This window comes from Mercurialis annua, linkage group LG3 (genome assembly GCF_937616625.2).
Source record: "Mercurialis annua linkage group LG3, ddMerAnnu1.2, whole genome shotgun sequence".
Lineage (NCBI taxonomy): Eukaryota > Viridiplantae > Streptophyta > Magnoliopsida > Malpighiales > Euphorbiaceae > Mercurialis > Mercurialis annua.
The window spans coordinates 38144554-38168578 of record NC_065572.1 but is presented as its reverse complement, the minus strand read 5'-3'; the positions used below and the strand labels follow the sequence as shown (position 1 = coordinate 38168578).

The 24025-nt window shown below is 32.9% G+C and overlaps 1 protein-coding gene across 1 annotated transcript in view; it reads right to left on the bottom strand.

The window, feature by feature from the left end:
• Nucleotides 1-6899, bottom strand: part of LOC126672525 (uncharacterized) — a 33323-nt gene extending 26424 nt beyond the window's left edge. Inside the window, exon 1 of the mRNA XM_050366480.1 lies at nucleotides 6781-6899. Coding sequence (XP_050222437.1) covers nucleotides 6781-6899 — 119 coding nt within the window. The remainder of the gene's footprint in view (nucleotides 1-6780) is intronic.
• Nucleotides 6900-24025: the final 17126 nt, after the last annotated feature.

Below are 24025 nucleotides of genomic sequence, written 5' to 3'. Positions count from 1 at the left end.
ATGTTTAGCTTAAATTACTAAAAAGGTGAAACGCTTGGATTTTATTTGTAACGTTTGTAAATGTTTGCCTTAAATCGTTAAAAAGGTGAAACGTTTGGTTATGTTTCATAACGTTTTAAACGTTTGGATTTATTTCGTAACGTTTTAAACGTTTTGCTTAAATCGCTAAAATGGGGAAACATTTGGATTTGTTTTGTAACATTTGTAAACATTTGGCTTCAATCACTAAAAAGTGGAAACGTTTGAATTTGTTTCGTAACGTTTGTAAACGTTTGGCTTAAATCGCTAAAAAGGTGAAACGTTTGGATTCGGTTTGTAACGTTTGTAAACATTTGTCTTAAATTGCAAAAAAGTTGAAACGTTTTGTTCTGTTTCGTAACGTTTGTAAACGTTTGGCTTAAACTGGTAAAAAGGTTTGTAAATGTTTTGTTTTGTTTTAGCGATTTAAGCCAAACGTTTAAAACGATACGAAACAAATCCAAACGTTTCACCTTTTTAGCGAATTAATCTAAACGTTTACAAACATTACGAAACAAATCCAAATGTTTCACCTTTTTAGCGATTGAAGCAAAACGTTTACAAACATTACGAAACAAATCCAAACGTTTCCCCATTTTAGCGAATTAAGCGAAACGTTTAAAACGTTACAAAACAAATCCAAACGTTTCACCTTTTAAGCGATTTAAACCAAACGTTTATAAACGTTACAAAATAAATCCAAACGTTTCACCTTTTAAGCGATTTAAGCCGAACGTTTATAAACGCTACGAAACAAAACCAAACGTTTCACCTTTTTAGCGATTTAAGCCAAACGTTTACAAACGTTACGAAACAAATTCAAACGTTTACAAACGTTACGAAACAAAACCAAACGTTTCCTCATTTTAGCAATTTAAGCTAAACGTTTAAAACGTTACGAAACAAATCCAAACGTTTCACCTTTTTAGCGATTTAAGCGAAACGTTTACAAACATTACGAAACAAAACCAAACGTTTCCACATTTTAGCGATTTAAGTCAAACCTTTACAAATGTTACGAAACAAAACCAAACGTTTCACCTTTTTAGCAATTTATGCCAAACGTTTACAAAAATTACGAAACAAATCCAAACGTTTAAAACGTTACGAAACAAATCCAAACGTTTCAACTTTTTAGCAATTTAAGCCAAACGTTTACAAACGTTACGAAACAAATCCAAACGTTTCACCCTTTTAGCGATTTAAGCGGAACGTTTACAAACATTACAAAACAAATCCAAACGTTTCACATTTTTAGCGATTTAAGTCAAACGTTGCGAAACAAAATTACGAAACAAAACCAAACGTTTCCCATTTTTAGCAATTTAAGCCAAAAGTTACGAAACAAATTCAAGAGTTTCACCTTTTTAGAAATTTAAGCCAAATGTTTACAAACGTTACGAAACAAATCCAAACGTTTCACCTTTTAGCAATTTAAGCCAAACATTTACAAACGTTAAGAAACAAATCCAAGCGTTTCCCCTTTTTAGCAATTTAAGCAGAACGTTTACAAACGTTAGAAAACAAATCCAAACGTTTCCCCTTTCAGCGATTTAAGCCAAACGTTTACAAACGTTACGAAACAAATCCAAACTTTTCACCTTTTTAGCGATTTTAGCCAATTGTTTACAAAGGTTATGAAACAAAACGAAACGTTTCACCTTTTTAGTGATTAATGCAAAACGTTTACAAATGTTACGGAACAAATCTAAATGTTTCACCTTTTTAACGATTTAAGCCAAATTTTTATAAATGTTACGAAACAAAACCAAACGTTTAAAACGTTACGAAACAAATCCAAATGTTTCACCTTATTAGCGATTTAAGCCAAACGTTTACGAAAGAAAACCAAGCGTTCCACATTTTTAGCAATTTAAGCGAAACATTTACAAATGTTACGAAACAAATCCAAGCGTTTAACCTTTTTAGCAATTTAAACCAAACGTTTACAAAAGTTACGAAACAAAACTAAATGTTTCACCTTTTTAGCGATTAAAGCCAAACGTATACAAACGTTACGAAACAAATCCAAACGTTTACAAACGTTTCGGAACAAGACCAAACGTTTACAAACGTTACAAAACAAATCCAAACATTTCCCCATTTAACCTTTTAAGCAATTTAAGCCAAATATTTACAAACATTACGAAACAAATCCAAATGTTTCACATTTTTAGCGATTTAAGCCGAACGTTTACAAAGGTTATGAAACAAAACCAAACGTCTCATCTTTTTAGTGATATAACCCAAACGTTTCACCTTTTTAGCGATTTAAGCGAAACGTTTATAAACGTTACGAAACAAAACCAAACGTATTAGACATTATGAAACAAATCCAAACGTTTCACCTTTTAAGCGATTTAAACCAAATGTTTACGAAACAAATGCAAGCGTTTCACCCTTTTAGCAATTTAAGCCAAACATTTACAAACGTTACGAAACAAATCCAAACATTTCCCCATTTTTGCCTTGTAAGCAATTTAAGACAAATATTTACAAACATTACGAAACAAATCCAAATGTTTCACATTTTTAGCGATTTAAGCCAAACGTTTACAAAGGTTATGAAACAAAACCAAACGTCTCATCTTTTTAGTGATATAACCCAAACGTTTCACCTTTTTAGCGATTTAAGCCAAACGTTTATAAATGTTACGAAACAATACCAAACGTATTAGACGTTATGAAACAAATCCAAACGTTTCACCTTTTTAGCGATTTAAACCAAATGTTTATGAAACAAATGCAAGCGTTTCACCCTTTTGGCAATTTAAGCCAAACATTTACAAACGTTACGAAACAAAACCAAACGTTTCACCCTTTAAGCGATTAAAGCCAAACGTTTACAAATATTACGAAACAGTTCCAAACGTTACAAAACAAATCCAAACGTTTACAAACGTTACGAAACAAATCCAAGCATTCCCCATTTTAGCGATTTAAGCCAAACATTTAAAACGTTACGAAACAAATCCAAACGTTTAACCTTCTTAGCGATTTAAGTCAAACGTTTACAAACGTTACCAAACAAAGGCAACGTTTACAAACATTACGAAACAAATTCAAGCGTTTCACCTTTTTAGCAATTTAAGCAAAACGTTTACAAATATTACGAAACAAATCCAGGCATTTAACCTTTTTGGCAATTTATGCCAAGCGTTTTCAAACGTTACGAAAGAAATCCAAACGTTTCCCCTTTTTAGCAATTCAAGCCAAACGTTTACAAAGGTTATGAAACAAAACCAAACGTTTCCCCTTTTTAGCAATTTAAGCCAAACGTTTACAAACGTTACGAAAAAAAAAACCAAATGTTTAACCTTTTTAGTGATTTTAGCCAAATGTCTACAAACGTTACGTTTCACCTTTTTAGCGATTTAAGCCAAACGTTTACAAACGTTACGAAACAAATCCAAACGTGCACAAACGTTACGAAATAAATCCAAACGTTTACAAACATTACCAAAAAAATCCAAACATTTCCCCATTTTAGCAATTTAAGTTAATAAAAGGTTCAACCTCTCAGATCTCGGCAGTTTCTCTACCAGCCTTTGGTCGTCTATATTCCGTTGCCTCTGAAGATCTGTTTCCATATGTCTGGACCGTCGTCTCAGACTTCCAGACCGTCGTCCAGATTTCCACATACCATTTTTATGCAAACACATTCTAAATGCAATACCGGTGATCACACAGCACTATTGCCGCCCAATAGTAAGCATGTTTCCATGAATCTAAATCGGTTTCAAAACTATGTATAATTGTTCATGCGATTTAAATTCAAAATAAAATATAGCATTTGCAAATCATGTAAAGCAGTTCGCAATATTTTAATACTAATATTTAGCAGTATAAGTTGTAAACACACTCACAGTACTCGCTTATTCCAAATGTAAAAATATCACCCGTCGAAATATCAAAACCTTCGCTCGCAGGTTTCCGCGACAAAACTCGCTGGATCTAATTTAGAGATTAAACATTAATATAGTATTAACTCTAAATTCTAGGATAAACTTTAGACCGACTCAACCAAATAGACCACATAATCACATAACCATATTTGATTCCGACTATCTCTTTCCGCGTCATCGTATATCTATACGATACACTCTATCCATGATAATTTATTTAATTCATTAGATAAACATAGAATTATAACTCCATATAATTCTAACACACATTCAATTCACATAATTTTCTAAAAGTACACTTTTAGAAAATCTCAACAAAATTCAAAAATATCCAAAAATATTTTCCCGTAAAATATTTTTGTTCCCGGGGCTCGGCCCCCCCTTATTTTCTGCCAAAATCATTTCGGCACTAACTGCTGCCAACTGAGCCTAGGACTGAGCTACTATACTCTATCCCCTCTGCTCATATTCCGGTCACCGTATTCCGGTGGTTTTGGCCGTAAAACTCAAAACTCTAAAAACGCTTAAAAATCCATTTTAAGCCATTTTAACACCGAAATTCACCAAAATTTATTTTCAACAGATTTTTAATTTTCATCTTGTAAAAACAGCAGCCCACAATTTTAAAATAATATTTTCCATTATTTTAACAATTAAAACTGAAATAACTATTAATAATCAAAACCGATTATTAATCCATCAAAACACTTTAATCAAAACACTTTAATTAAATCACTTTAATTCCACAAATGATCAACATATATATTTCCTAAATTTTTCATGAATAATTTCTGCCCAGAAATTAAAAATGACATAAATACCCTTTTTAACAATTTTTACTGATTAAACACTTATCAAAAATTAAACCCAATTAACAAACTATTAATAATTTACCATTAAACATTTATTCACCATCAACCCAACATTTAGATCAATCATAAACAAACTCATTTCCAAAAATTTAAAATCAATTGATTTACCCTTTTTAAGCGATTTTTAACCTTTAAAAACATTAAAAATCGAAACTTCAACCATTAAATTAATACCCGAACTAATTAACATTTTTAATCCATGAATATGACACTTTAAAGCATATTTTAACCTCATCATCTAGATCAGCCCAGAATATTAAAATAATTAATTTAATTTTACGTAAAAATTATTTTAAAACCGAAACCCACATAAACAACAATCAAAACTAGTTAATCAACCATCAAACACCATTTTTAAACCATCCTAAGCATGTTTCTAAAACTCAACTAACATTAGCAAATAAAAGTAAGGTTTTGAGCTTGAAATTATACCTCAAACGAACGTGCAAATATACATTAACGATCTACACAATTTTCCCGTCAACTTTTGTTAAGAAAATTTTGAGAGAAAATAAAAGTGTAAGGTTTTGAGCTTGTTTGATGTTTCATTTATTTACAAGTTTGCCATAATGGCATTCTTGTAAATAAATTGAACTCTAGGGGCAAAATAAATTCAACTTTCTCAAATACTCAAAAACATTAAAATATAACATATGGGCTGAATTAAAATATTTTTGGGCCTTTAAAAATATTTAAAATAATTATTTTGACGGTTTTTAGTGAAAAATCGAAAAATCCACTTTTAACACGTAAAATTGCCAAAAATCAAACTTAAGGCAAAACACACTCCAATTCACATTTTCACCCTTATAAATTCATGAGATGAATTTATTCACTATTTTCGAGGTCCTAATCAATTAAAATTGGACACACGCGAAAATAAACACTAATAATTCTACGGGGTATTACATAAATTTTAAGTCGCTTTTAAATTTTCTCAAACAAAAAAAAAAACAATTTGAAGAATCGTTCAATCGAAAAAATTATTATTTCTTTTGAATTAATTTTGACAAAATTTATTCCTTTCCTCAGAAGGATAAAATTTAACAACGCAAATCTCTTTGTTTATGAAAATACTTTTATATCCATTTACCCAAAGTAATTGGAAAAACTCTAACTGAAAGATAACATCTTTTTTTTAAAACGCAGTGTATAAACACACATGGAGCATAACCAACATCCTTATCCACAAATCGTAAGTTATCACGAAAGCTTTCTATTCTAAATTACTCTATACCGCACTTAGCACAACTATTTCTCGAGCGCAACCTCAAAATCATTCTTACTCATAACCACAAGATTCTGATCCTACAGACCAATCGCTCACAATGTAATCGTCCAAAAACCATCACCATAATCACAGAGTATTTGTCTAGCTACCTTTCGTTTAAAGTCTCAAAATCATTTGAAATCCAACAACTTTATATATATATTTATAACAATGTGACTCGCGAGCTCGTTTCAAAACATATTTCTCAAAACACTTAATCGAAAAATCCATTTCACATAATTGTGCGCCAGGGTGACGACATCTCTCATCCCCAAAGAGTTGCATCCAACCCTAATCATTACTATGCACGTGATGCATGTACTATCATGCATGTGTCAATTATTGATTTATCTTTTATTTAGTGGACATATTCAGTGTTTAATGCAATCCTATTCGTGACATTTCAAATGCATGTTCATGATATGTCTGGGCACTATTACGTTTTGAAAATATTTCAAATATTTTATCAAATCAACCTTTGAAATTCATTCCACAATAAAACATTTGCTAGACGTTACACTCTATGAGATGTGCACTCGATAAACTTAACATATTACTCAAATTCCTTACTTGCAACCTAGCAACATTCGATGCTATAAAACAACTCAACGTAATAATTCTGTTACAACTCTTCCGCATAAATATTCAACTAACCTCAACTCTAATTGAAAATTTTACCCAACGAACATATCACATATATTCCTATGAAATTTACCGCCAGCTTCCGCATCGCATCATCATACTTGATGAGAACACAGTGCATAAATACACCGTCATATCTTCTCGATTCAAAATTTTCAATATCCTTTCAGGATAACAGAAACCATCAACCATTCCATAGGAATACTCCACTCTTCTTCCTTAACATCGAAACCCAAAGGTTTCGATCCACGAAACAAGAGCAAAACCGAAAAATGTGAACATGGTCTAAATGAAGATCTTACTCAAAGGTCAAACCATACATCGAGATAAGTCAACCACGACCACGTGGTTAAATCCTCTCACGTGCTACACTGCACAAAGAGACAAAACAAAAACAATCAACTTAGTTCAATAGACAAGCGAGTTATACAACGCAAATTATTTCTAAGGGATACCATATTTGTAAATTATAAGTCATGCAAACATGCCATTCAGCAAAACAACTCAATCATTCCTAAAACAACCATTAAGACATGCTACAGCAAGCTTGAATCTTTGTATCGAAATTAACTTACAATAATATCATCCTTTAAGATTACGCTTCAAATTTTATTTTGAAATTTAAAAGTCAAATACGAAAACTTCCAAATTTTGTTGAGCCCCACGGTTAAAACAAAATAACTTTCTGTAAAAGTCTCTTCTTAGTAATCAATTGCTTTAAAGCGGATACCTAAGTATCTCAAATCATAAAATCATCGATCTAACCGAGTCATTACAACTACCAAGCTCAACTCTTAAATTTGGGTGACCCAAGTCGAACCCAATACAACTGTTTATAAAACGTAATCAAAACATTTGTAAATCCAAAAAAATATGTGAATGAAATTTCCATCCTTTAAAAATTGAGAGCTCAACTTAATCCAACCGCTAAACGGCAATTTAAAAACTCAAGTGAGAAATCCTTTATCTCAAACAACCATTTCCGTAACTCTAAAAAGTTAAAACACAAGAACATTCTTTTTAGAAGCAGCTTAACCAAAAATTAAACTTTTAAAGAATTAAACTTAAACTTCTCTTTTGATTCTGTGTCAAAACACAAATTAAAACAAAACCACTGTTCTTAATGAAAACTCTTAATGCAACATGTGGTCAAACCATATATGACCACAAAACAAGTTTTAAAGTTTAACCCAAAATCTCTTTAACAAAAAAAACAAGGCTAACATCCAACATACAATCACATTTAAAATCAACAATCGAGGCCAAAGTCAAGATGTACTTTATAAATAAGGCAAAAGCAATTCAACGCATCATGTAACCATAATCTGATAGGCCTGGTCCCGAGAGCTAAGCTACACCGAGTTACCACCGACCATTCTTAATCCATAACCAGAGTCCCGAGAGCTGAGCTACACCGAGTTACTCTACTGGTCCCGAGAGCTATGCTCACACCGAGTTACCACCACATATCACATACGTTATCTAGATCAATACCGGTGCGCACGCAGTCCTAATGATGCCCATTAGGTAGCATGTTCCAACTAAGAGTCATAATGGAAAAACAGTTCGCAATTGTACGTATACAATATATATAGATATTAAAATAACAATTTACTTAATAAGGAGGTAAATATTAAGTACAAACTCACTGTTTGCTAATCCACGTGATAACTCCTGGCAAGCAACCTAAACTCGGTTCGCCTCAAAAGCACGAAAAGCTCGACGAGTCTAAACAAATATAAACAAATATTAAAAACAGACCCTAACTCCAGAGAGTACTAGACACCACATAGGACTAGCACAAATAACACGTCGGAATAAAACAATCTAAAACAACACAAAATTACCCAATAGGTCGAAACGCTCAATTAATACAAGTCTATTAAGTTCTCGCTTTAAAATCCATTTTATAAATATTATTTAATACTTTTAATCATAAATAATTTCCAAATATGGGTTAGCCGAGTTACCAATAACTACCAAGCTAACCTCACTTGTCGGGTGACCCAAGTCTAACCCGACTCAAACGTTATCAAATATAAACCTGAGTTTATATTTATAAAATAATTCGATAAAATAATAATCCATTTTAAAAGCATAACTCATTAATCTCAATTTGAAGTAACCCAAGTTACAACCAAATTTAACCATTTTAAGTTTATAAAAGTTTAGGGACTAAACTGTACCTTAGCCAATTTAGGGACTAAACTGTATTTTAACCAATTTGATATTCGAAATCAAATTAATTACTTTTGTTTATAATTAAAACAAAATATAAAGTTACTAACCAAAAACTTACTTAAAAAGTTTTAAATATATTCATGGGCTAAATTGTAATTTAGCCAATTCACGCCATTTTAGATATTTGAAATTAAATATAATTACCCGAGTAATTATAACTTAAGTTGTAAAATATTTATCGTTCATAATTCACGTACTTATAAATCAAAGCGATATTCAAAAGTTAATTAAAACAAATCAATTGCTAAACAACTAAAGGAATTCATTTTATTTAGCCAAAATAACTTGATGATTAAAACGCACAAGAGACCATCTTCTCCAATTTGAAAAACAACACCACCCGCCATGTTGCAATTTCATGATACTGAATCAAGAATTCATTCAAATACAAATAGGAATCAACACTAAACCAAAAGCATGAAACTAATTATCATCATAACCTAAACTTTATCAACATACAAACAAATGTACAGAAGCAAACCCGAAAACCTCAACTTCATGCTTCAACTATTCAATATCAAATATGAAACCAATTACCCAAGAAATTAGAAAAAGGTCCTTGCCGTCAATGATCAAGCCAAAAGAGCCATATGAATCATGTTAGTAAGGAACACTAATCCATCGACAGAACCATGACATTGCAACCAATTATTCAAACGAAGGACGAAATCGAAACGAAACAAAAAGATCGAATCAAGGCAACAACTAAACTGATAAAGACAGTCATACATCAAACCCAATCCTTGAAAGTCCATAAAGATCAAAAGAAATGAAGCAAAAGATTGGCAGTGACATCCTAGGCAAGAAACAGAATGTACAAACTCAAAGCGGTAAACCGTACGGCGATTGAAACGAGGTCGATCACGTACCGTTTTGCGAAATCAAGGTGGGGAATCGTAGAGACGTGAGTCTAGAGTCTTTGAGATCAAACGGAAACAATTTCGGTCTAACAACAAACAAGAACAAATCAGATTACGGAGATGCCGTTTATAGATAAAACTGAATTCAAAAGAATAAAAAAACTTACCGGATTCGAAATCAAGTGAAATGGATGTATGTTGTAATATTTCTGAGTTCTTTTGATTGAAATAGTCGGCTAGGGGGGGCACGACGTGCATAGAGGGGGCACGACGTGCCCCTCCCAAAGCAGCTTGGGCATGACGTGCCCTGCCCCAACGTCGACTTCCAGGATTTTCGGTGAATGAAAAATGGTTCCCCTGAAATGAATATGATGCGTTGATGGAACATATTTGAATTCAATAAAAAGGTATGGATGTGGTCATGAGTGGTCAGATAAGTAAACAACAAAGTAATCAGGCTAACGTTTTAGAGATTGAATAAAGGAGTCACGTTTTGAAGTTAAGTATAAAAGTAAGAAGTCAATCGAAGAAAGAAACTTGGAATTTTATTTAGTCCTTAATCTAAGATTGACGTTTATGAATTAAACATACTTGTAATTCGAATAGGTGATCGAAGTATCGATAAGCTACCAGACCGACGAGCTGTAATAACTACGAGATCGAACGACGTATGGAACCTGCGTGATTGAATGACGATATTGCATTGTTGGATAGCGGTTTCTGTGAGCTTGCAGTTTACTTTTGTGTATTGTTTATATGAGTTGAATGCTTTATTGTTGTTACATTATATGTTTTGCCTATTCCGTTATCTTTAACGTTGTATGTTTTACAATCTGATTCGTGATGAATATGTTCTAACGATCCGAGGAAACGTGCTATCTATTGGGCGTCAATAAGACTGTGTGATCACCAGTAATGTGGTTAGATAATCCTGTGTCCTAGATTTTTGTATGAGCTATTAAATCAGATGGCGACGGTGGCTTAGTTCCCTGCCAAAACTTAAAGGGAAGTTGTGGCAATGGTGGCATTGTTCCCGGCCTAGAGACCCAACGCAGATCTGTGGCGACGGTGGCTTTGTTCCCGGTCCAGATGCTGCTATAATTAAATTCATTAGATTCCATAGTTGGTTTCTTAGGGATCTTTGGATTAGGGTTTCAGTCGGATCGTATATTTGCGTGTTGTTTGATATTTGATCTATGAATTGATTATTCGAGTATTTAAAAGTATGTTAAATATTTACATGATTTTTATGATAATACCGTCTGTAAATGTAAACTCACTCAAGCATTTCCCAAAATACTGACCCCCTCACTCTGATGTTTTTCAGGTAGTCAGAGTCGGATAAGACAAACCATCTTCGTTGTGCCATAAGTCGATTGGCTTGCACAGAATATGAGTTCATAGAGCTGCAATAGTCAGTAGGTGTCAGTATAAGATTTGTGAAGTTATATCAAACAATTTATTTGGAATGTAAACTCTGATATAATATTTTAATAACTATAATTGTATTATCTAAAAGAGGTTCCTGAACATGTTTTATATATGATATTATATATATATTTACGATTTTTTTAGTAATTTTAGGCTTGCCACAGGTTTCGGAGCTACCACTCCCATTCCCTAGCGCCGGTCTCGGCTCAAAAATTTGGGTCGTGACAAAAATTTGGACTTGTTTCATAACCTTTGTAAACGTTTGGCTTAAATCGCTAAAAAGGTGAAACGTTTGGATTTTTTTCGTAACATTTGTAAACGTTTGGCTTAAATCGCTAAAAAAGTGAAACGTTTGGATTTGTTTTGTAACGTTTGTAAGTGTTTGTCTTCAATCGCTAAAAAGGTGAAATGTTTCGATTTGTTTCATAATGTTTGTAAACGTTTGACATAAATCGCTAAAAGGGTGAAATCTTTGGATTTGTTTCGTAATGTTTTAAATGTTTGGCTTAAATAGCTAAAATAGGGAAACATTTGGATTTTTTTCGTAGCGTTTGTAAACGTTTGGCTTAAATTGCTAAAAAGGTGAAATGTTTAGTTTTGTTTCATAACGTTTGTAAACGTTCGGCTTAAATCGCTAAAAATGTGAAACATTTGGATTTGTTTAGTAACGTTTGTAAACATTTGGCTTAAATTTCTAAAAAGGTGAAACGCTTGGATTTGTTTCGTAACGTTTGTAAACGTTTGGCTAAAATTACTAAAAAGGTGAAACACTTGGATTTGTTTCGTAACGTTTGTAAACGTTTGGCTTAAATTGCTAAAAAGGTGAAACTCTTGGATTTGTTTCGTAACGTTTGTAAACGTTTGGCTTAAATTGCTAAAAAGGTGAAATGCTTGATTTTGTTTCTTAAATTGCTAAAAATGTGAAACGTTTGGATTTGTTTCGTAACGTTTTAAACATTTGGTTTTGCTTCGTAAAGTTTGTAAACGTGTGGATTCAATCGCTAAAAAGATGAAACGTTTAGATTTGTTTCGTAACGTTTGTAAATGTTTTGCTTAAATCTCTATGAAGGCGAAACGTTTGGATTTTTTTTGTATTGTTTGTAAACGTTTGGCTTAAATCGCTAAAAAGGTGAAATGTTTGGATTTGTTTCGTAGCGTTTGTAAACATTTGGCTTAAATCGCTAAAAAGGTGAAATGTTTGGATTTGTTTCGTATCGTTTCTAAACGTTTGGCTAAATCGCTAAAAAGGGGAAACGTTTGGTTTTGTTTCGTAACGTTTATAAACGTTTGACTTAAATCGCTAAAAAGGTGAAACGTTTGGATTTGTTTCATAACATTTGTAAACGTTTGGCTTAAATTGGTAAAAAGGTGAAACATTTGGATTTGTTTCGTAACGTTTGTGAACGTTTAGCATAAATCGCTAAAAAGGTTAAATGTTTGGATTTGTTTCGTAACGTTTTAAACGTTTGGCTTAAATCGCTAAAATAGGAAAACATTTGGATTTGTTTCGTAATGATTGTAAACGTTTGGCTTAAATTGTTAAAAAGGTGAAATGTTTGGTTTTGTTTCGTAACGTTTGTAAACGTTAGGCTTAAATCGCTAAAAAAGTGAAATGTTTGGTTTTGTTTCGTAATGTTTGTAAACGTTCGGCTTAAATCGCTAAAAAGGTGAAATGTTTGGATTTGTTTCGTAACGTTTGTAAATGTTTGGCTTAAATCGCTAAAAAGGTGAAACGTTTGGATTTGTTTCATATCGTTTGTAAACGTTTGGCTTAAATTGCTAAAAAGGTGAAATGCTTTGATTTGTTTCGTAACGTTTGTAAAATGTTTGACTTAAATTGCTAAAAAGGAGAAACAATTGGATTTGCTTCGTAACGTTTATAAACGCTTGGCTTAAATCGCTAGAATGGGGAAACGTTTGGATTTGTTTCGTAACGTTTATAAACGTTTGGCTTAAATCGCTAAAAAGGTGAAACGTTTTGATTTTTTTTGCAACATTTGTAAATGTTTGGCTTAAATTGCTAAAAAGGTGAAACGCTTGGTTTTGTTTCGTAACGTTTGTAAAGGTTTGGCTTAAATCGCTAAAATTATGAAACATTTGGATTTCTTTCGTAACGTTTTAAATATTTGGTTTTGTTTCGTAGCGTTTGTAAAGGTTTGGCTTAAATCGCTAAAAATGTGAAACGTTTGGATTTGTTTCATAACTTTTTAAATGTTTTGTTTTGGTTCGTAACATATGTAAACCTTTGGCTGAAATTGCTAAAAAGGTGAAACGTTGGGAATTGTTTCTTAACATTTGTAAACGTTTGGCTTAAATTGCTAAAAAAATGAAACTCTTGGATTTGTTTCGTAACATTTGTAAACGTTTGGCTTAAATTCCTAAAAAGGTGAAACGCTTGGATTTGTTTCGTAACGTTTGTAAATGTTTTGCTTACATTGCTAAAAACAAGAAACGCTTGGATTTATTTCATAACGTTTGTAAACGTTTGGCTTAAATTGCTAAAAAGGTGAAACATTTGGATTTGTTTCATAACCTTTGTAAACGTTTGGTTTAAATCGCTAAAAATTTAAAACGTTTGGATTTGTTTCATAACGTTTGTAAATGTTTGGTTTAAATAGCTAAAAAGGTGAAACGTTTGGATTGGTTTCGTAACGTTTGTAAACGTTTAGCTTAAATTGGTAAAAAGGTGAAACGTTTGGATTTGTTTCGTAACAGTTGGCATAAATCAGTAAAAAGGTTAAATGTTTGGATTTGTTTCGTAATGTTTGTAAACGTTTGGCTTAAATCGCTAAAATGGGGAAACGTTTGGATTTGTTTCGTAATGATTGTAAACGTTTGGCTTAAATTGCTAAAAAGGTGAAATGTTTGGTTTTGTTTCGTAACGTTTGTAAACGTTAAGCTTAAATCGCTAAAAAGGTGAAATTTTTGGTTTTGTTTCGTAACGTTTGTAAACGTTCGGCTTAAATCGCTAAAAAGATGAAACGTTTGGATTCATTTCGTATCGTTTGTAAACGTTTGGCTTAAATTACTAAAAAGGTGAAACGCTTGGATTTGTTTCGTAACGTTTGTAAATGTTTGGCTTAAATTTCTAAAAATGTGAAACGCCTGGTTTTTTTTCGTAACGTTTGTAATGGTTTGGCTTAAATCGCTAAAAATGTTAAACGTTTGGATTGCTTTCATAACGTTTTAAACGTTTGGTTTTGTTTCGTAATGTTTATAAACGTTTGACTTAAATCGCCAAAAAGGGGAAATATTTGGATTTGTTTCGTAACGTTTGTAAACGTTTAGCTTAAATCGCTAAAAAGGTGAAATGTTTGGATTTGTTTCGCAACGTTTGTAAACGTTTGGCTTGAATCGCAAAAATGATGAAATGTTTGGATTTGTTTTGTAATGTTTGTAAACGTTAGGCTTAATCGCTAAAAAGATGAAACGTTTGGATTTGTTTCGTATCGTTTGTAAACGTTTGGCTTAAATCGCTAATAAGGTGAAACGTTTGGATTTGTTTTCTAACCTTTGTAAAAGTTTGGCTTAAATTGTTAAAAAGGTTTTGATTTGTTTCGTAACATTTGTAAACGTTTGGCTCAAATTGCTAAAAAGGAGAAACGCTTGGATTTGTTACGTAACGTTTGTCAACGTTTTGGTTAAATTGCTAAAAAGGATGTTGCAGAGTTTGACTCGCTAGTAGGTAAAGTTGGAACATCAGAGACCGTTTGGATATCTACAGCCGCTACCTATTCCAGAGTGGAAATAGGAGCATATCGCAATGGACTTCGTAGTTGGTTTACCACGTACTCGAAAGTGGTATGATTCGATTTGGGTGATTGTTGACCGTTTGACTAAGTCAGCTCACTTCTTACCGATCAAGGTTACTTATCAGGATTCGAAGTTGGCACAGTTGTGCATCGATCGGATTGTCAGTCTCCATGGTTTACCAGTGTCGATAGTTTCGGACAGAGGTTCGATTTTCACCTCTCGGTTTTGGAAGGTATTGCAGGAATCTTTGGGTTCGAGGTTTGATTTCAGTACTGCATTTCATCCTCAGACTGACGGTCAGTCTGAGAGGACGATTCAGACTTTGGAGGATATGCTTAGAATGTGTATTCTTGATTTTCAGGGTAGCAGGGATACTCATTTTCCTTTGATTGAGTTTTCCTACAACAACAGTTATCACACTAGTATTGAGATGGCACCTTAAGAGGCTTTGTATGGGCGCAAGTGTCGATCTCCTATATGTTTGGAAGAGGTCGGCGAGCGTAAACTTTCTTGAGCTCAGATCATCCAGATTATCTATGAGAAGGTACCTTTGATCAAGCGTAGGTTTGAGACTGCTTTTAGTCGGCACAAGAGCTATGCTGATCTTAAGCGGAAGGATTTTGAATTTCATGTTAGCGACTATGTATTTCTTCGGGTTTCGCCTATAAAAGGCGTTGTACGTTTTGGTATAAAGGGGGAATTAGCACCGAGGTTTCTTGGTCTTTATGAGATCATAGAGAGAGTTGGAGCAGTAACTTATCGTTTGGCGTTACCGCCAGACATGTCTTTGGTATATCCAGTGGTCCATATCTCGATGTTGCGGAAGTGCGTTTCTGATCCTTCTCAAGTGATTATACCACAAAGTGTTGAGATTGACCAAGAGCGGTCTTATGAGGAGCAGCCTGTTGAGATTTTCGATACACAGGTGCGTAAGTTGCGGAACAAGGAGATTCCGATGGTCAAGGTACTGTGGCGGAATCACTCTGTAGAAGAGTGCACCTGGGAGACGGAGTCCGACATGAGGAGCCGTTATCCTTTCCTCTTTCGTTGAGGTACGTTGGATTTGTTGATTTCTTTTTTGCTATGTTAGTACCTTGGGTTATGTGTTTATTTTATGTGTTACTTTGGTATTTGATACTTTGGGCACTGTGCTATGCTGTCACGATCCAATTTCATGAATCGTGACCGGCGCTAGGGTATGAGTATGGTTGTACCAAAACCCGTAGCAAGCCTCGCGGAAATCAAATAAACATTTAAACCTGTAGAAAACTGCCCGGGGCAACCGAGACTACAACCTAAGTCTAGCAATTTATAATACAGTTCTAATATAAATAACTTAGGTATCTGAAATATTCCACAGCATGCCTTAATTATAATAATAAAATATTCCAGTGTAAACATGCTAATAATAATTAATCGGTCTAATAGACTATCCCAATTGCAATAACCAATGTAATATATAAACTCGTTCTACTGCGGTCTAAGAGTTCGAAAACAGAAACTAGTTTAATAACATAAAAACCTCCGAGGAATCAAAAGAATCGGAGTGGACCAGCTTTCAAATCATAAACCTGGAAAATTTGGGAAAACAACGGGGTCAGATATACTGAGATGAGTTCGCAATACTATTTACATTTATTAAGTTTAAAACCCTTAAATCAAAACAGTTTATACTAATATAGTATGATTATGGAAAACAGTATTGAAATGATCCCAGCGTAAGTATGACATAGCATACCGATAAACCCAGAGTGGACGGGAACAAATCCTCGTCATAAACATATACCAGTGTAAGCAAGATTTTAGTCTGCCGTTTCCCAGAGTACTCACCGGTGCACACAGTCTCGATACAAGCCTATCGAGTAGCTCGTTTCAATCCAGTTCCATAATCCGTAAAAACAGTTCACAAACATTTATAATATTAAAATACGATGCGGTACTTAATAAAGCGGTAAATAGCAGTACAAACTCACTGCTTGCTTATCCACGTGAATCTTGGCAAATAGCTAACACTGCGTAGACTCCGAAGCACGAGCAGTCGACGGGTCTAAAACAATAAATAAGTTAAAATCCATTGACCTCCTAACTCTAAGAATACTAGACACCACATAGGACTAACACAATACTAAGTCTCGCACAAGCATAGATAATGCAAAAAAAAACAATTGATTACATAATGACCCGAGTCAAAATACGAACCATATCGAGTAATGCAATACTCAATAAATAGATAAGCCAAGTCTATTAGGTTTCCGCTTTAAAATCCGTTCCTGAAAATATTACTTAAATAATAAGTAAATAATAACTTAAATTCATTTCCTCAAATATTGGATTAGCCGAGTTACCAATAACTACCAAGCTACCTCACATGTCGGGTGACCCAAGTCTAACCCGACCCAAAATATTTTATCAAAATATAAACCAGAGTTTATAATTCCTAAAATCACTTGGATAAAATAAATATAATTATATCCAATTATAAACCATAGTTTATAATTGTAAAAACCACTTTGATAAATCAATATTTAAAACGGAACCCAATAACTTTAACTTCAAGTAACCCAAGCTACAAACAAAAACTTAATCAAATAAGTTTTTTTTTAAAAAAAAAACGTTCAAGGGCTAAATTGTAATTTAGTCCAAATGACATACCAAAAAGATATTTAAAATCAAATATAATTACCCGAGTAATTATATTAATTTAGATTATAAAATAATCATCGTTTTCAATTTGCCAATTTATAACTCGAAACAAAAACCAAAAGTTAAAAATATAAATGTAATCACATTGGCACGCTAAGCCAAAAATCCAAAATAATAATTTAAAAATCAATATCCACTTTCCACTTATAAAAAAAAATTATAAATAAGATCAACATTATTTTTAGATTTAAAATAATGTTGTCAAAATAATTTAAACTATAAATAATAATGTTATCAAAACAATTTAAATTAAAAATATAATGTTATTAAATTGTCAAATTATAAATCGAAATGAAATTCGAAAGTTAAAATCAAAATTAATTAACCTTAGATCAAGTGCGAATAGTTAGAATTAAACTTAAGTGGCTCAATTTATTGAAACAAAATAAAATAAGGATTCAATTAAGTGAAACAAAATAACACCATGACTTGTTAGTACTTTAGCCAACACATATCAATATGTAATAATCAAAGCAGTAAAACCCACCACTAACAATCCTAGCCAATGATATTAAAGTACAAGACAACATTTTTAATGACTTAAATGTACAATTTACCATATTCATCAATTCAAACAAAACAAACCCGTCACCCATTCTTTATAAATTTCAATTTCCATAACCACAAACCCATAAAAAAAAAGAGCCATGAAACCAAAATTATCTCAAGCTATCAATCATCAAACCATGAAGAAACAATTAACAGTAAATACTAACAATGAAAAGCCAAATATGTATGAAAACGATCCCCTTCCTACTAAGAAAACCTCTCATTTGAAACCAATGGATTAAGTGGCTGAGAAGCAGAGTCATAATGAATGTAATTCTATTCAATTATGAGATTTGTCCATTTTCTGATTCATTCCTATCGAACAGGAGGTATGGCTCAGTAATGGTGAGTACCATCTTTACGAGTGGGGTATTATTTTCTTAAAATCATATTAACCAAAGACTGAAATTCGGCAGAAACAATGCATCACACAAAACATAGAACAACATTCAAAAATGATGAAACGGCGGCATCTATAGCGGAATTATTTACGTACCGTTTGGAAAAAAACAAGGACGAGGATTGAAGAGGCGTGTGTCTACTTCAACTAGGATGAGACAGATCCAAATTTTACGCGATTTACGAAAACGAAGTTCGGACTTGTAGAGTATTGAGTCTACAAAACGGAATTAAATTTGGTTAGAAACAGCAAGGATTTGAGGGAGAAAGGCAGCGTTTATTCTAAGGGAAATCAAGGGTATAATGACGGCTAGGGTTGATGAAAGTGTAGGAAAGAAATTAGAATTGAAAACGTGGAATAATTAGGGGTACGGACGAAGAAACGCAGCAAGGCTGCGATAGAAGCAGAAATGTGTCTTAAGAGACCTGCTAAACCCAAAAGAGTGTGGCCCATTCAAATTATCATGTTGATAATTTTGCATGGACTGCACACAAGTAAAAAGATGGGCCATGCATGGCCAACATGCATGGGCCAATCTAAAAAATAAGTAATAATTATTTAATCGAACCATAGACTCGTAAGCGACTCCAAATTACATCTGGAATTTTATCGGAAAAATTATTATTTTTCTTTTTTTAAAATTTTAAAAAAATACGGGATATTACATATGCATATTACATTGGTATGTTTATGTGAGTTGTTGCGTAGTTTCGTAGTTGTAAAATCGAGGACGAATTTGTTTTTAAGTTGGGAAGAATGTAACACCCCGTATTTTCTAATTTGTTCTGTTAAGCATAAACGGTACCTTGGGTTCGTTTGAGTGGTTCGACCACTTGTAATCGTGATTCGAAGGTTCTAAGCCTTTTAATATGTGTTTTAAGATGTATTAGGAGTAGTTTTAGAGTTACGAACATTTTCGATTTCAAATTAAAAATCTCAATTTTTCATCGGAGGCAGTAGCATTTTCGCGGGCGTGATGGGAGGAGTGTCGCGGGAGCGACATATATCACGGGCGCGATATGGCTGTAGCGGGCGTGATGCGTACACTGTTCAGTTCGCTGATTTTCTATTAATACCACCTTAATTAGACCTAATAAGATTTTACACTTTCTCAAAAACCCTATTACAGCACCTACTCTGGATATCATCTCCTACTATTCCTTAGTCTAATTTGATCATTGGTAAGGAAATTCATCAATCTCTTAAGGTTTAATCATAGTTTAATCGTTCCTATTTGTTCTTAATCCTCTAGCCATCGTTTCAATTGATTGTAGACTGTCTTTGGGATAAATTCTGGGTTTTCTTCCTTTGGTTATTCTTAATCTATTCCAAAAGATTAGTGGCTCTAAACCCTTATTATGGTTTGTAGAGATTGCTAGTTGATGTGTTAATTCAGTACTTTGGGTGACTTGACTGTATTTTTTGTGTTGCTATGATTTATAAATTCTGGAAATCTTGATTTGATGTTATATAAGTCTCTTTGATTTCATTTGTACTTTGGGTGGTTTGGATTGGATGTTAGAATTGATAGATTTATCAAATGGCTAAAGATTTTAGGTTACAAAACTGTTTTGATTGTTGTTTAAAAATCTGGAAATGTTTTAAAGTTTGATCTTAGTTTGTTAGATGCTTAACAATACTTTGGGTGGTTTGGATAGATTGTTTAAATGATTTAATGAATCATTTGGATTAAACTTTTGAGATAAAATTATGTTTTGGTGTAAGCCTAAAATCTGGAAATCTTTTTTTTTTAAAGATTAAAAGGTTGTTTGTTAAAAATTTCCACATCGAGTGAATTGAGGTAACTATCTAAGGATCGAACATATGTTAAATATGGTTTACTTGAATTATATCGCTGTTATAAAAAGAATCGTGTTGCTGGAAATTATTTACAAAGAAGGATTCTAGTATTTGAAAGATTACTTTGGTGGATAGTGATTGGTAAAATTGACCAATTTAATGGATGTTAGTCTTGTTAACAATGGTTAAATTAGATATAAGGCATGTAAGGGTTATATGGTTGTTGTGAGTTGATTAAATTATTTAGTTTCAGTTGATACTTGAAAGATGATTGAATCTTATTGATTCTATTTAAGTTGAGATATTAAGTGTACCTTGGGTGTTACTTGTCAAGTGTTGACAAGCTTATTTGGATTGTGGTTTCTATATTGTTTCGTGGCATTATTAAGTCAAGGTATAAGTTCTTATCTAAAATAACTTTGGTTTTATTTAAGGTTTGATTTAAGAAATTGGTTTTTAACTTTGGTTTATGGATGGGTCGGGTTAGACGTGGTCTCTAGACATGTTGTGTTAAGCTAAACTACAGTAAGGCTAACACACTACTCTAGGAACTATTATTGTTTTGAAAATATTATTTATGTATTTAAGACGTTGGTTTCGTTTTCAAAGATAAGAACTCACCTAAGCTTAATTTGCCTTACTTTGTTATTTGGTTTGAATGAAATACTTTGGATATACTTTAGTTGTACTTTGGTTACCTTGGCTGATTCTTTGGTTGTGTTTGAAATGCTAGTCCTATGTGGAGTCCAGTATTCTTATAGTTAGGGGTTGTTTGGATTTTAACTTGTATAATGTTTTAGACCTGTCAACTGTTTGTGCTTCGGAGTCTACGCAGGGTTAGCTGTTTGCCAAGATTCATGTGGATAATCAAGCAGTGAGTTTATAATGTTATTTACCGCTTTATTAAGTACCGCACATTATTTTAGTATATCAAATGTTTGTGAACTGTTTTAAGAAATATGGATATGGATTGAAACGAGCTACTCGATAGGCTTGTATCGAGACTGCGTGCACCGGTAAGTACTTTGGGATTGGATGACCAATGTCTGGCCCACTTTGGGAATCGATGAGGATTTGTTCCCATCTACTTTGGATAATACTTTGGGTTAAATACTTTGGGATTTCATTTCAATATTGTTTTCCATAATTAAATATATATATATTAGTATAAAAGGATTTCTTTTAAGGGTTTTAAACTTAATAAATGTAAATAGCATTATGAACTCATCTCAGTATATCTGACCCCGTTGTTTTTCCAATTTTTTTCAGGCTTATGATTTTGAGAGCGTTGGTCATCTCCGATATTTTGATTCCTCGGAGGTCTTTTTATGTTATTGGACTAGTCAAATGTTTTACCTCTTAGACCGCAGTAGAACTAGTTGTCCCTGTTATTATTATACTTTGGTTTGTCGTAGTGGTAAAACTTTTATATTATTGCACCTTGGGCATGTTACATTGGATTATTTATATATGAGGCATGTTTCATAATTTTGAATTGCTATTAACTAATTATATTAGAACTGTTGAATAAACTGCTAGACTTAGGTTGGAGTCTCGTTTGCCCCCGAGCATTGGTTTTCTTGTAGGTTTATTTTGATAATACGGTTATCCGCGAGGCTTGCTACGTGTTTTGGTACGACCATACCCATACCCTAGCGCCGGTCACAATCCATGAAATTGGATCCTGACAAAACGTTTGTAAACCTTTGTCTTACATGGCTAAAAAGGTGAAACGTTTGAATTTGTTTCATAGCGTTTGTAAATGTTTGGCTTAAATCGCTAAAAAGGGGAAACGTTTGGATTTGTTTCGTACTGCTTGTAAACGTTTGTCTTAAATCGCTAAAAAGGTGAAATGTTTGGATTTGTTTCATAACGTTTGTAAACATTTGGATTAAATTGCTAAAAAGATAAAACGCTTGGATTTGTTTCGTAACGTTTGTAAACGTTTGGCTTAAATTGTTAAAAAGGTGAAACGCTTGGATTTGTTTCGTTACATTTGTAAACGTTTGGTTTAAATTGTAAAAAAGGTGAAACGTTTGGTTTTTGTTTCGTAACGTTCATAAACGTTTGGCTTAAATTGCTAAAAATGTGAAACATTTGGACTTGTTTCTTAACGTTTGGCTTCAATTGCTAAAAAGGTGAAACATTTGGATTTGTTTCGTAATGTTTGTAAACGTTTGGCAAAAATCGCTAAAAAGTGAAACATTTGGATTTGTTTCGTAACGTTTTAAACGTTTGGCTTAAGTCGCTAAAATGGGGAAACGTTTGGATTTGTTTCTTAACATTTGTAAACGTTTGGCTTAAATGGATTAAAAGGTTAAACGTTTGGTTTTGTTTCGTAATGTTTGTAAACATTAGGCTTAAATCGCTAAAAAGGTGAAACGTTTGGATTTGTTTCGTAACGTTTGTAAACGTTTGGCTTCAATTCCTAAAAATGTGAAATGATTAGATTTGTTTCGTAACCTTTGTAAACATTTGGCTTAAATTGCTAAAAAGGTGAAACGGTTGGATTTGTTTCATAACATTTGTAAACATTTGGATTAAATTGCTAAAAAGATGAAACGCTTGGATTTGTTTCGTAACGTTTGTAAACGTTTGGCTTAAATTGTTAAAAAGGTGAAACTCTTGGATTTGTTTGGTTACGTTTGTAAACGTTTGGTTAAAATTCTAAAAAAGGTGAAACGTTTGGTTTTTGTTTCGTAACGTTCGTAAACGTTTGGCTTAAATTGCTAAAAATGTGAAGCATTTGGATTTGTTTCTTAACGTTTGTAAACGTTTTGCTTCAATCGCTAAAAAGGTGAAACGTTTGGATTTATTTCGTAACGTTTGTAAACGTTTGGCATAAATCGCTAAAAAGGTGAAACGTTTGGATTTGTTTAGTAACGTTTTAAACGTTTGGCTTAAATTGCTAAAATGGGGAAACATTTGGATTTGTTTCGTAAGATTTGTAAACATTTGGCTTAAATGGATTAAAAGGTTAAACGTTTGGTTTTGTTTCGTGATGTTTGTAAACATTAGGCTTAAATCGCTAAAAAGGTGAAACGTTTGGATTTGTTTCGTAACATTTGTAGACGTTTGGCTTCAATTCCTAAAAATATGAAATGCTTGGATTTGTTTCGTAACCTTTGTAAACGTTTGGCTTAAATTGCTAAAAAGGTGAAACGCTTGGATTTGTTTCGGGAAGTTTGTAAATGTTTGGCTTAAATTGATAAAAAGGTGAAACTCTTGGATTTCTTTCGTAACGTTTGTAAATGTTTGGCTTAAATTGCTAAAAAGGCGAAATGCTTGGTTTTGTTTCGTTACGTTTCTAACGGTTTGGCTTAAATCGCTAAAAATGTGAAACATTTGGATTTGTTTCGTAACGTATTAAACGTTTGGTTTTGTTTCGTAACATTTGTAAACGTTTGGCTTAAATCGCTAAAAAGGTGAAATGTTTGGATTTATTTCGTAACGTTTGTAAATGTTTGGCTTAAATTGCTAAAAAAGGCGAAACTTTAGGATTTGTTTTGTAACATTTTGTAAACGTTTGGCCTAAATCGCTAAAAAGGTAAAGCGTTTGGATTTGTTTCGTAACGTTTGTA